Source organism: Triplophysa rosa, linkage group LG19 (assembly GCF_024868665.1).
Source record: "Triplophysa rosa linkage group LG19, Trosa_1v2, whole genome shotgun sequence".
Classification (NCBI taxonomy): domain Eukaryota; kingdom Metazoa; phylum Chordata; class Actinopteri; order Cypriniformes; family Nemacheilidae; genus Triplophysa; species Triplophysa rosa.
This window is the reverse complement of record NC_079908.1, coordinates 19741651-19754029: the sequence shown is the minus strand read 5'-3', so window position 1 is coordinate 19754029 and position 12379 is coordinate 19741651. Positions and strand designations below refer to the sequence as shown.

The 12379-nt window shown below is 40.9% G+C and overlaps 2 protein-coding genes across 2 annotated transcripts; both read right to left on the bottom strand.

Moving 5' to 3' along the window:
* Nucleotides 1–562: 562 nt before the first annotated feature.
* On the bottom strand, nucleotides 563–3891 carry LOC130570165 (ankyrin repeat domain-containing protein SOWAHB-like). The gene has a single exon (XM_057360333.1). It carries the CDS (start codon nucleotides 3780–3782, stop codon nucleotides 1740–1742), a length of 2043 nt encoding a protein of 680 aa, XP_057216316.1. The 5' UTR covers nucleotides 3783–3891; the 3' UTR covers nucleotides 563–1739.
* A 1255-nt stretch (nucleotides 3892–5146) lies between these two features.
* On the bottom strand, nucleotides 5147–11990 carry ccni (cyclin I). Its single transcript, XM_057359861.1, has 7 exons — nucleotides 11752–11990; nucleotides 10803–10959; nucleotides 9445–9579; nucleotides 8622–8696; nucleotides 7643–7783; nucleotides 6961–7194; nucleotides 5147–6424 (listed from the first exon to the last, which is right to left on the bottom strand). Exons 2-7 carry the CDS (start codon nucleotides 10914–10916, stop codon nucleotides 5996–5998), a joined length of 1128 nt encoding a protein of 375 aa, XP_057215844.1. The 5' UTR covers nucleotides 10917–10959; nucleotides 11752–11990; the 3' UTR covers nucleotides 5147–5995.
* Between the last annotated feature and the right edge of the window lie 389 nt (nucleotides 11991–12379).

The window sequence follows — 12379 nt, the reverse complement described above, 5'->3', positions numbered from 1 at the left end:
ATCCTGTGACACACCCACAGTTCTGCTTCAGAGACTCCGGTCACCTGACACTGGTCAGTGTTAGACTGAAAAACACTGCAACGGGAAACTAATGGATGAAAAGGAACTGCAAAACAAACAATGTAGTGGTAACCAAATCACACGGAAACACAATCAACACAAACCATAATGATATGCTTTAAATCTCTGTGCTAACATTATCTCAAACAATTATTTAGAAGCCGATTACAATCGTACAGATAATTATGTTTTTTAATTGATTCACACAAGAATTAATACTTAAGATGTACATTGACAAAACTCACTAATAATTTGTTATATTCAGAGTGCTATTGTTTAAAAAATGCAATAATATGATGCGTTCTCTATGTTTCATTACGTTGTTTATTTCACATTGTCATTTAATTTGACTTATTTTTTTTATATTTTTTGTTTGTACTATTATGCATTTACTGAAAAGATGCTTTGCACTCACGAACAAATTTTTTTTATTTAAATAATGATTAATATAAACTTATACTGTATATGGAAAACAAAAGGAAGCTGCTTCAAGAAAACCGTTCACTCTTGTGACCCGAATTCTTAAGAGGATGTACAAGGTCAAACAATTGTTGTGTTTAATAAAGCAGCAAAATACATGCTGGTAGGTCAAAAACAAACACAGTATTAAAGGTCAAAGTCGTGTCTTTTATTCATATAATAAACTTTGAGTATAAAGCTGCATCACGCAGTGTAAACATTATGTAAGACTCACTGCTGAGCACGAGCGCAGCAGAATAAACGCCAACACCCTGTGACATGTTGAAACACATCCGCAAACACAACACTTCACAGATCGCTTCATGAGAAAAAAAGTCCTGTTTTCATCCGCCTCCCTCGTGTCAGATGCACAGATGAAAAACAAAACACAATACAGGCTTGATTCAGAATATAAATCATCAAAACATGAGCACACTGAACTTCCATTCCCACTTCACCACATTAAACGTGTAATCCAACAGAATACATGAGGAAAAACAAGACAGACGTTACTATAGCAACACTAGAGGAGGTCTCCGAGAGCCGTCTCCGAGAGCCATCAACAGGTCTGGAATGTTTTTCAAAGAACATTTTCTCTCTCACCCTCCATTTTAAAGATAAGGAAGATGAGCGAGTTAAACATTAAACGGAGAGCTTACAGCATTCAGGACGAACAGATCCAGGGTTGAACGGGTTCTCAAAAAACACACATCATTTATCATCTCACCTTAAAAAATGACAGAATGTAAACGTCAAGTGTTTTACTGCTTTGACACGATTACAAAACATGAGCGTGTCTGTGAACCGCATAGTTTCCTAGATTAACAGAGAGAGAGAGCCCAACAAACTCGAGCTCAAGAGTTATAAATGATAGGGCATTGAACCAAATCTGTCTGGAAATGAAAAACTTGTTTAAAACTCGTAGGATCTCCATTCTGTGACGACATGACTAGAGTTTTCAACGCACAACACAGTTGCATACGAAACATATCATCATAAAACACTCTTACTATTTAATAAAGAACATTCATTAAATGACATTCATAAAGAGAACAGAAACCCAGTGTCACACACATATACACCTGTACACTGAGAACAAAACATTTAAAAATCCCACGCCTTTAAGTGTAATAGATTTTGAATCCCAAAATAAGTGACAAAGTGCATATTTTTTCACCCCAAAAACGGTGCCACCGATCAAACAGTCCAGCTGGGCAAAGCTAAAAAGCTTCCGAAGCGGAGGAGACCCTCAAGTGAGATTTGTGTTTAAACAGTGCAGCGATGGATGCATGTCTCTTTACGTTTATTTTGGCGGTGGCGGGTCTCATTGGAAGTTTCTCCCCAGAGCTGAGCAATGTTGAACTGGCGCCGATCATCTTCTGCGGTGCTCCCAGAAGCTCGAAAATATCCCTGTTTTCATCTTGACTCAAGTACTGCCACGGCCTCTTCCCGCTGCTGTCCCTGACCCGAACGTCGGCTTTGAACTTTTGCACCACGAGGCGAATTAGCTTCTTGTGCCCGTGAATGGCCGCCAGGTGAAGCGGCGTGTACCCGCACAGGGTCTTGGCATCCATGTCCAGAGTCATACCGGCCTTTTCCACTCCGTACGAAAGCGTGTTCAGAACACGATGGTCACCGTGCTTGGCGATCCAGTGGAGGATGGTGAAGCCGGATATGAAGTCCCGTTTGTAAAGGAGGTTGGGGTCCTCTCGGAAGAGGGCGTAGATGTCGGTCCACGTCCCTGACGCCGCTTTAACAAACCACTCGTGTTCTCTGGGATCGAGCGGGACTGAGGAATGTTTACTGCTGAAGGAACCGTCGTGCAAACTTCGCATGGACCCGGCGGGCGAGGAGAAGTCACGGGAGCCTCTGCTGGAGGGGGCGGAAACTAAATTACCCATGCTCAGGGTGGAGGACAGCAGCTGGAGACGGTTGTGCCGGGCCGAGCCGGTGTCCTCTGGGAACGGCAGGTCCAGGTTTTCTCCGAGGCTGCGGCACATGCGACTCCGCAGGCGAGAGCTGAGACGTCGGGCGACGGGTCCGTGATGCGTCTCCGGCGAGGCGCTACGCGAGGACGACTGGTCGTCGAGGTGACCGGTGGAGTGATGCAAGGGTCCGACGTTGTGGCTGGGTTGGTGCAGCTGAGACAGCAATCTCGTCTCCTGATTGCGACGCAGGAACGAACGCACATCGTTCTCATCTTGTCCTGAGAGATACTTGGAACCATCGTCGCTGGACCCCTCTTCGCGCCCGGAGCCCTGATTCCAGCCCGTGTCAGACACAAGAGATGTGGGGGAGGTTGTTGAAAGGCTGTCCTGACTAGTAGTAAGAATTTTGGGGTGACAGGGCTGCAGATACAAGGCAGGAGGGGCGTTTTGAGGTTTGGGGGCATCTGGGGCTCCATGTGGCCTCCGTAGACTGTCATTGCTCCGGCTCAGCCCAGCTTGGGTGAACAGGGGGGCGTGCACGTACTGAGGGGCGTCCAGCAGACAGGGAGTCGAGGTGGATATGTGAGACTGACCAATGGTGACCAGTGGAGGCCCTTCTGCGTGTTTTGGGAATTGTTTATAAGCGTCTGACGTGTCGGGCTTTCCGGACAGAGGCGACGCTCTAACCTCGTAGTAACATGTAGGCTTGACAAAAGACTGCTCGCAACCATCTGCTTCCCTTAATTGTCTCTGTTTGGCGGCGTAAACATCATGTTCCACCCTGCTTGCCTCCTGGGTCACTTTCGTCTCCCCTGGCTGTTCAACACTTTGGCCACTCCCACTCGAGCGACTGTCAATGTCAGGTGGAGCTGGTCTCAAAGGGCAGGTGCTGTTAATGGATAATACAGGTTGTTCTACGCTACGAGGTAAAGTTTGGACATCCTTCTCAAAACTGGGAGTAAAATCGTTGTTATTGTTGTTTTTGGTTGTGGCGGTTACAATTCCAGCAGCAGGCAAGATCTCAACACGAGTTTTAGGAGCAGTTTGTAGTATACAGTCCTGGTTTCTACTCACTGGTGTAGGGTCGAGATTCTTGGCGACGTCTCCGAGAAGCGCGCGGTATTTTTTCCTCAGCACAACGTGAGACGCGTCGTCCTCCTGTCTCACCGTCGCCACGGAGTTCACGTACTTCTTGAACAACTCGCGGTTCTGCTCTCTCTCCTCGTCCTCGCGCAGAAAGCGTCTGTAGTGCGTCAATAAATCCGCGTTTCGCACTTTGCCGCCGTTGCTGAGAATGAATCGCAGCACGGACTCCTGAGTGAACTCGGCGGCCATGCTGCACGCGCGTGGGTCTCACGCTCAAAAACTGAAGGTTTCGCTTGCGGCTCGTTCGCATTACAACTCCGCCCACTTGTATCTCTCAGTTCCACCTGCATACCTGCGCGCTGACGTTGACGTGACGAAAAAACAACAGATTTAATAATGTGTTGGGTTCTATTGGCGGGATGTTATCTGACGGATGTGAACCAGTAGAAGACAAATAAATTAAAGGGATTTTATAATGGTAAACAAAAGTTAACGTTAGTTCATAGTGGAATTTGTAATGGAAACTATTATACATTCCTGACATGCATCTGTCGATTTAGTGTTCGCATAATTCGTATTATTATTTTTAATACTAAGGGTGCGTTTATATTTTGCATTAACATGCGAGCTCGGTGATCCGAACAAGCACATCGGATCTTCAGACAATCAGGACACAGCGCGTTTACACTTGTCTTTTCAATGTGTATGTGGACAACATCCAGATACAGATCGCATGTTAATGCCAAATATAAACGCACCCTAAGATTTAATAATGCTTGACGCAAACCGTTAAAGCAAAAACGTGTGAAATTGTTGATCTATCTGTGCAAATTCTTGGTGTAATACAGTGCTGCGTTATAGGCCTATTTTAAAATGTCCTATCTTTTTCAGGTTCGAAATCGGCCAGACCAACAACAAAAAAACATTAAACAAAAAGAGATAAAGTCATGAGATGTTGTTTTGAAGACTTGAGCCACATCTAATGTCTTTGCATACAAAAATAAAGCCAACACAAGTTGTTATTTAGTTGTAAAAAAGATTGTTGCTTTCGTTTGGTTGTCATTTTAAGTCAAATACAATAATAATGCAAAAGATTCTGAACTTTTCCCTGTATACTGCATGTTGTCCATTTAAATGTATGAAATTGAATGTAGGTCTACACAATTCTATAAAACCATCATAGTTTTAATAATCTCATACATTCCTTAATTAAATCAACCCATTTATGTTTTACATGTGTGTATTTGGCAGACACGTTTATCCTAAGCAAATGGCATTCAAGCCATACATTTCAGTTCCCTCAGATCGAACCTACAACCTTTGGGCTGCTAACACGATGTTAGCTAAGGAACCTAAAGATTTTATTCATTTTAAAGCTTCCATTTTATACATATAGTCATTGTCCAGCAGATGGCATTAATCCATTATTGCGTCTTCTGTTACATCACAAACAGATGATGTCAGATCCATTGATCACATGACTCCTCGGGTTCTCCCTCGTGCCAGTGTGTGCAATGAATTTAACAGTAAAGATCTCAGATTACAGTAGTGAATAAAGGCATCCTTCACACAAATTAAGATTAACACCACACACACACACAAAAATCAAGACATTTTGTGTTCAGTAGACATTTTTATTTATTTGAGCATTGGGAGGTTTCTCAGCAGCAGTCCAGTGCATTATCATCACCTCAGAGCACAAGAGAGCTTTCAGAAGAAACAACAGATGACACTCACAGCAAAGGAATGATGAAGGTCTAAAGCTTTTTCCATTCAGAATGTTATTTTTGCATTGTCTTCTACTCAATATAACACAATTACATTATCATTATGTTTAGAACAAGTGAAAAACAGTTCTTCTAATCATGTCAGGCCATATATAACACTAGTTTATCATTAATGCTCAGCTATAAAGAAGTGATAGGGAAATTACCACTCTTCAAGTTCAAACACGCGCGCACACACACACACGCACATGCACACACACAAACACACAACAACAAGTGTTTAGGACGAGCCATGGACCAGGAGAATGGAGAAACTAATATACATCTTCAACCACAGCTATTCTTAACATTATATTAATTAAAACTTCAAGTCAAAGTCAGCCCTCAAAAACATTGAAGGTTGTTTGACAAGGAAATTGGAAAAAAGACACAAATAAAAATGTAGGGATGAAGTAGAAAACTATTGTTGGCAAATACAGATAAAAAGAGACAAACAGCAACAATACCAGATAGGATTTTCTCCACAGACGGAGGAAAAATATTCCTACTTTTTTTGCAGCATTTTTCCTTGTATATTGTTTTTTTCTTGTTTTTTTAAGACCTTTTACGCTCATTAAATACTTAGGAAACGGCATCATGCAGAGTATGTTTTGTTAGTATTTTTTGGGCTCTCTTTTGCTCTGAGGTCTGATAATCACCGTCGCTGCGGTTGTGATTGTTTAGATGGTGTTTTCTCTACGTTTCAATGACAGGCTGAAGAGGCGGGCAGGGGGAGGAGCCAACCTTCTGCCGGGTCACCGGCTCACCCGTGCAGCGGAGCGCCCCCTCCTGGGGACTTTCCTCGTTGTACAGGCGCTTGATCCCATCAAAATACTCATCCACCTCCATGTGTTCCACCTTACGCTTGGCCGAGGACTTGCCGTGAAGCCGAAGCTTGGTGGCAGAGTGGGTTGTGTCGGGGTCAGTGGGTCGGTGAGGATCACAGCCCGGGGCTGTCGGAGTGGGGGAGACTTGCCGGAAGGACAAGTCTCCCTTTACCCGAGGATCTGGGGCGTGAGGCAGAGCATGACAGATGTAAACAGTGTTAGGAGGCAGGGAGGCCTTGTGTGTGGACAGGCAACGTGCAACCAGCTCTCGACAGCCAATCAGCTGAGAACTGTCGATCTAAGACAGCGAGATATAGGGAAAAATATTAGTTATCAACAAATAAAATGTTGCAGCACATACGTAATATTAATAAAGCAATGAGCGAAAAGAGGCCAAGTGTTCGATATTTTACAATGGTAAAGTACTTAAGTACAGAGTCAAGTGGAACCCGCTTTATAGCTGTAAACATCAATATGATAAAGTACAATAAATTTTACAATAAATGAATAATAATTCAACTTAAATTTCATTTTACAAACCACAAGCGTGCAATAACCATTAACAGGAAGTATTGTCTATTATCATACTCTTTCTGAAACACATCAAGTATGAAACAAACAGCTGCTAGTTTCAACATTATAAGTTCTTTCCATCTGTAGACAATTTAGTCTGTGAACTCTCTAAACTAGTGAACAAGCAGGTTTGATGCAAAGGCTGATGCAATATTTAAAGCACAGGGTGCCAATTAAAAGCAAAGGCAAATAATAAATGCTGATCATGAAAAACAGTATTCAATGAAAAAGTAAAACCCAAGTAGATATGTAAAGTCTCACCTGTGCTTTGCACAGCAGGTCCACAGTGAGAGCAAGCCAATCAGGACAGATTTTCTCCAGCTCTAGCGTGATGAGGGTGAGGGAGAGCACCGAACCGCGCACCTGCAGCAGGGCATTATGGGACAGACAGTGGAGAAGCTGCTGGGTAAGCAGCGCCATGTGCTGTGACGGGTTGAGAACGGACAACACCCCGGTAAGACGCCCAGACTTACAGCTCAGAACCATTGCATGGAACTAGAGATAGACAGAAGGGGGAGAAATTGAGAGATTGATTGAGAGAGAGAGAAACAGGAAAAACGGAGAACTGTGGAGGGAGAACGTGATAAACTTTCGTGCATTTTAACTGACTTTTATTCTGATGTGTTGACGGTCTCTAAATCACCCAGAAGGAGAAAAACTGACTATTAATGAAACTTCCACATGACAGCAAATATAATGTTTGCTAAACGCCCAAAGGAAAACCAGGCTACATAAATTCATTTATATTATTCCTAACCACATTAATTTAAAGTCGACAAGCTTTGCATGTGAAGTCACGGGGAATAAAGAAAAATAAACGATTACTTTATCAGTGTAATTAAATAGCATGGAGACTAATGTTTAATGCACCAAGACAATGTTAAAAAATACTGTCTACCGCATATGTATGTTGTATATTGATGTACTTGTTGTGTGTACTCACGATGTAAAGGAAGTCCAGTGCAGTGGAAGAGTGCAGGTCCCAGTTAAGCTTATCCAGAACAATTCTCTCCATTCGCAAGATTTCTGATGGAGAACAGCCACATTTGCTGCTGGAGGCCAGTTCTCTCAGAGATGGGATACGCTACAAAAACACACATCAAACACACAAATCAGACTGATCTATTATAACACACACACGCATTCTCTTTATGATAAAAAAACTCTACTAAATTATTTTAACAGTACATTTTAAAGTACATTTAAGCCATATCACACGGTCAGCTAAACCTCTGGCTAAAAGGACGAATCGGATTAAATATCAGATCTTAATTCTTTGAGCTAAAGAATTGTTTGGTTAGGTAAAGCATGCACACTTTCTACTAAATGGTCATCAAACTGTGTTTTATTTCAAAAGCTTTAAAATGTAATTTAATAAAGTGTTCCCTGTGATGTCATTAAAAACGGTATGTTTTCCACAATTTAACTTTGGAGTAAAGCCAGTGAGAACAGTGATGACAGATGCTGGCCATGATTCGGCTCAACTGGCTTTTATAATAACAGACGTACATGTTGGACCGGGGACACAACTGATCGTAGATCAGCATATTAATAGAATAGAACTTTATTGTCATTGTTTAGGGAACAATTAAATACAGTTTAGCAGCTCTTCACGATTGTAAAGTTATAGAAATAAAATATATACAGTTGAATGTCAGAACAGCTAAGACCTACATACATAAACAAAGGTATATATACACACACAATAATATACAAATATAAATCCTCTGAGGTAGTGCAGTGACAGTGCAAGTAAAGCAATAGTGCAGTAGAGTAATATAGTAGGGGAGGGTTATTGCACCTTTATAGGAGTTTTTATTCAACATTTTAGTTTGGTTGGGAGTGTGTAAGTGATTATGTATTTAAGCATCTAACTGCTTGGGGATAGAAACTTTTTCAGTCTGTTGTGAAATTACATTCACCTCATCTTCCTCGCTGGTCTTAACAGCCAGGAAGAAACAAGAGATGGTGATGCAGCGCAGGTACTTGGGACGGGCCTAAGAGAGAGAGAGAGAGAGAGAGAGAGAGAGATTTTAACGTACTCTCGTACAGTTTATTTACGGTGTACTTATCAAAAATAAATCAGGTTCAAGGTTGATGCCTACCATACATGTATTTACTATGTAAGCACATAGTATGTACATGTAGAACAGGACGGTAAAGTAAAGTGCTAACGGTACGTCAAAAGAATTTCTCTGCGTCTGCTGTTTACTTTGCACACACAGAGTTTGACACAATAAAGGGCATATAGACATACACTTCCTGTGTTTATTTCCTGTTCATTCAGTACCCAAGTAAAAAAAGTACAGCCATGATAACTACACCTCACTCTTTTATATTCCTCAAGAAATATTCTTACATTGTCTCTGCAGTCCTTGAAAGTGAAAAGTTCAACGACCTTTTCTGAAGCTCAAAAAATAAACATCATACCAAGGGTTAAAATATATCTATATAACTATGATTGTATAATTTGTTGAAGTCTAACAACTAAACAGCTTATTTTTTTCAGCTTATTAAATAACAGCAGTTTTAAGTTTTATATGATCTAATAATTGCACACAAAGACAAATCTGAATGATGCAAGTAATACTGAAGGCCTAAAATTAAGCTTCTATATTTTGGACTTCTATGAAAACTAACACACAGTTACACCTGCACCTGTTATAAATGCAAGTGTAACATTGTAAAACCACAATCATTGACAAACACAGAAGGTCTTGACAGGCCAGAAGTTTTAAACATTACCTTAATGGCGGAGAGAAAGCGATCCAGGATGCCGATGGCCAGGCAGAGCGTCTCTGGATAGAGCTTCAGTTGGGAATGCACATCCCTCAACCACCGAACAGCCTCATCACGCTTTTCAGGGGAAATATCTGTATCCTAAAGAATTAAAAACGTCAACAGCCTGTAAACATCATCAGATAAAACCTCAAAACAGCCTCATAAACAAAAATCACCAAACCCATGAAGATTTATGCTATTAAATTGAGAAATAATGAGCATCACATGACCCCCCTGTTATCAAAGTACTTTCCTCTGACTTATGACCAGGAAGATTAAAGCGGCCGTGCAACGGTGTGTCATGCATTCTGACTTCTTTACACTGTTAAACGTGCTGTCTTCTCACGCTTAACATGGTCAACTTGTCAAAAAACGAGTTGGGCATATTACGTAGTATTTCTGTGCTCGATACACTCTCCCAGCGATCGTACAGGTTTCGGAAAGTTTTTTTCGAACATATAAAACTGTTTCGTAACAATTTTTCTTAGTCCCTTATTGGACAATTCTCCCGGAAAAGCACGCCCACGCGGCAGCAAGGAGAGCAGGAGAAGGAGCATGCGCAGACGTCACTTTCACTTGTGTGCAGGAGAGAGAAAGAGAGCATACATTCACGAAGTTCAGGTGTTTGTTTGTTCACTGCATTTGGGTGATGAATGTTATATAAACGATGGATATAACGCTGGATTTGGAGATGGTTTGAAACTGATATATGGAGCCGTCCCAGCACTATAAGATGCCGGACATGAACCGCATGCAGTGAGTGAAACTGATGTCTGCGCACGTGCTTTAGTTCAGCCTACCCCTCCCACCCGCACGCGCTGCATGCTTTCGGGAATAATTGTACAGCTGTATCTATCTTTTATAGATGTGATCAAACTAAATACTCTTCGAAGATACGAAGTATGCAATACTAATCTATAGGTACTCAAGATTAATATGAGATTGGCAGAAACCGCATGTGTGTTACGGCCGCTTTAACATGTGTGTGAGCGATTGTGCCATTTAAATACAAGGTTGTGTATAAGGGCCTTTGCAGATTTGTACAGAGCCCGTTACAGTTTTCCAACTCTTATGGCAGCTTCTTATGGGATGTACTGTAAATTTTAGAATTAAAGTACTTTGTAAGCATACAGTACGCAAAGATGACGCGTATTATAACTATGCAATAGCAGCAGTACTGACCTAAATTGAAATTATACAGATTCTAGAATCAACTAGATAATAGAGTCATTCACCTGCATACCAATCAGCCTCCCACAATGCAAACATTTTTGTTACAGTAATCAAACCAGATATATCAGCCAACCCACTGATGGACTCACCTGGTTGGTAGGTTTCTTTGGCACGTAAACCTTCCACAGTTCGGCTTCCCTAGAAACTGCCCTCTCCAGAAGAGACGACAGTTTCTGGCTCTCCAAGGGCTCGGCAAACTTCATCGCAAACCCTGGAAAAGCCTACCTCCCCACTGGATACAGCTACCTGAACATGGGGCACATACAACAACAGATAAATATGGAGCAAAGCTTTAATGTGTCATCAAGTAATATATCTCAAGATATGAGAGTCGCTTTAGGAACTTCAAATACATCAAAAATATCAAATAACTTTTTATTGTTATTCCTAGCATGCCTTTCAACCTGCTGGTAAAAGCAATTCGAGCTAATTACTTATAATAAAAAAGCATTTAGATAGAGTAACAATTAAAAATTATGTTTATTGTTAATAATGTTATTAGCATTATGGATAAAAAAAATCTGTTATAACATTACTTTATTAAAAAGAAGGGATGTTGCAACAATGATCAAAATATAAGCCCTATACGTATATCAAACAATACAACAAAATACACATTTATGTATTTAACATTTGGTGATAAAAAGCGTCACTCCGTTTCTAACCAGGACAAATAATAAACATACATGATTAAACGTATGTTTAATCTATAGAGATAGAAGACTGGTGTATAATAGTCTTATGAACTAAAATATGATATGTATTATGAAGAGATGAGTGTATTGATACGCTCATATTGAACAGATGATACGGGTGTAATACGGTGTTGTTGACGCAGTTTACATTAAATACGCGTTAGCAGACTAACGTTAGCAGCCCAGCAACACGTCAATAATAATGTGTTTCACGACACCCAGCTCTATAAAAAATGTCATGTACGTATTCAGTGTGACTATTTTGTCTTTTAGGTCTGGTTCAACACAGTGAAATGGCGACATTTGATTATAAAAGCCTTTAGAAATGGTGAGATTGTTTTACCTCCCCTGCAAGGTTGTGGGAAACGCAGATCATCCGGTCCATTAAACGGAGGTAAAATGAAGAAGCAGATCGGATTCCGTCATCTTTTTAAGCGTCCATATTCGCCTCCATTTTCGACGCAAAATTTGGTGGGGTTAAAAAATTAAAGGGATCCTTCCAAACTGATATTAAAAAAGAAATGAACGGAATATAGACACGGACGTCTACTTCCGAGGAAGGGACTGAGAAGGGAAGGAGAATTCTCCGCCTACCTTCTGGTCGCACGAAGGCACCTTCGCCGAAAACATTTTCTAAGAAATTACACAAACACATGAACAACAATAAAAGGATAAAAACGCTACAAGGCACGAAACGCAAATGTAGATGTGGTTGAGGATTTATTATTTACGAAAGTGATAGGGAATTTAGCAAAAGGGTCAGAGGAGGACTACTTTCTCTGGCGAAAGGATATTTGAAGCGTTGCTTGTATTGCGGGGACTACTTTCATATACAATCGTATTCTGTATCATACAGTAATACATAAAACAAAGCAAAAATAAAATATTTACGCGATCAAACTTATTCTGAATATATTTAAAGATTTGTTATATACATTGTCCGTATTGCAGCATATTTGACAAGTCAGTTC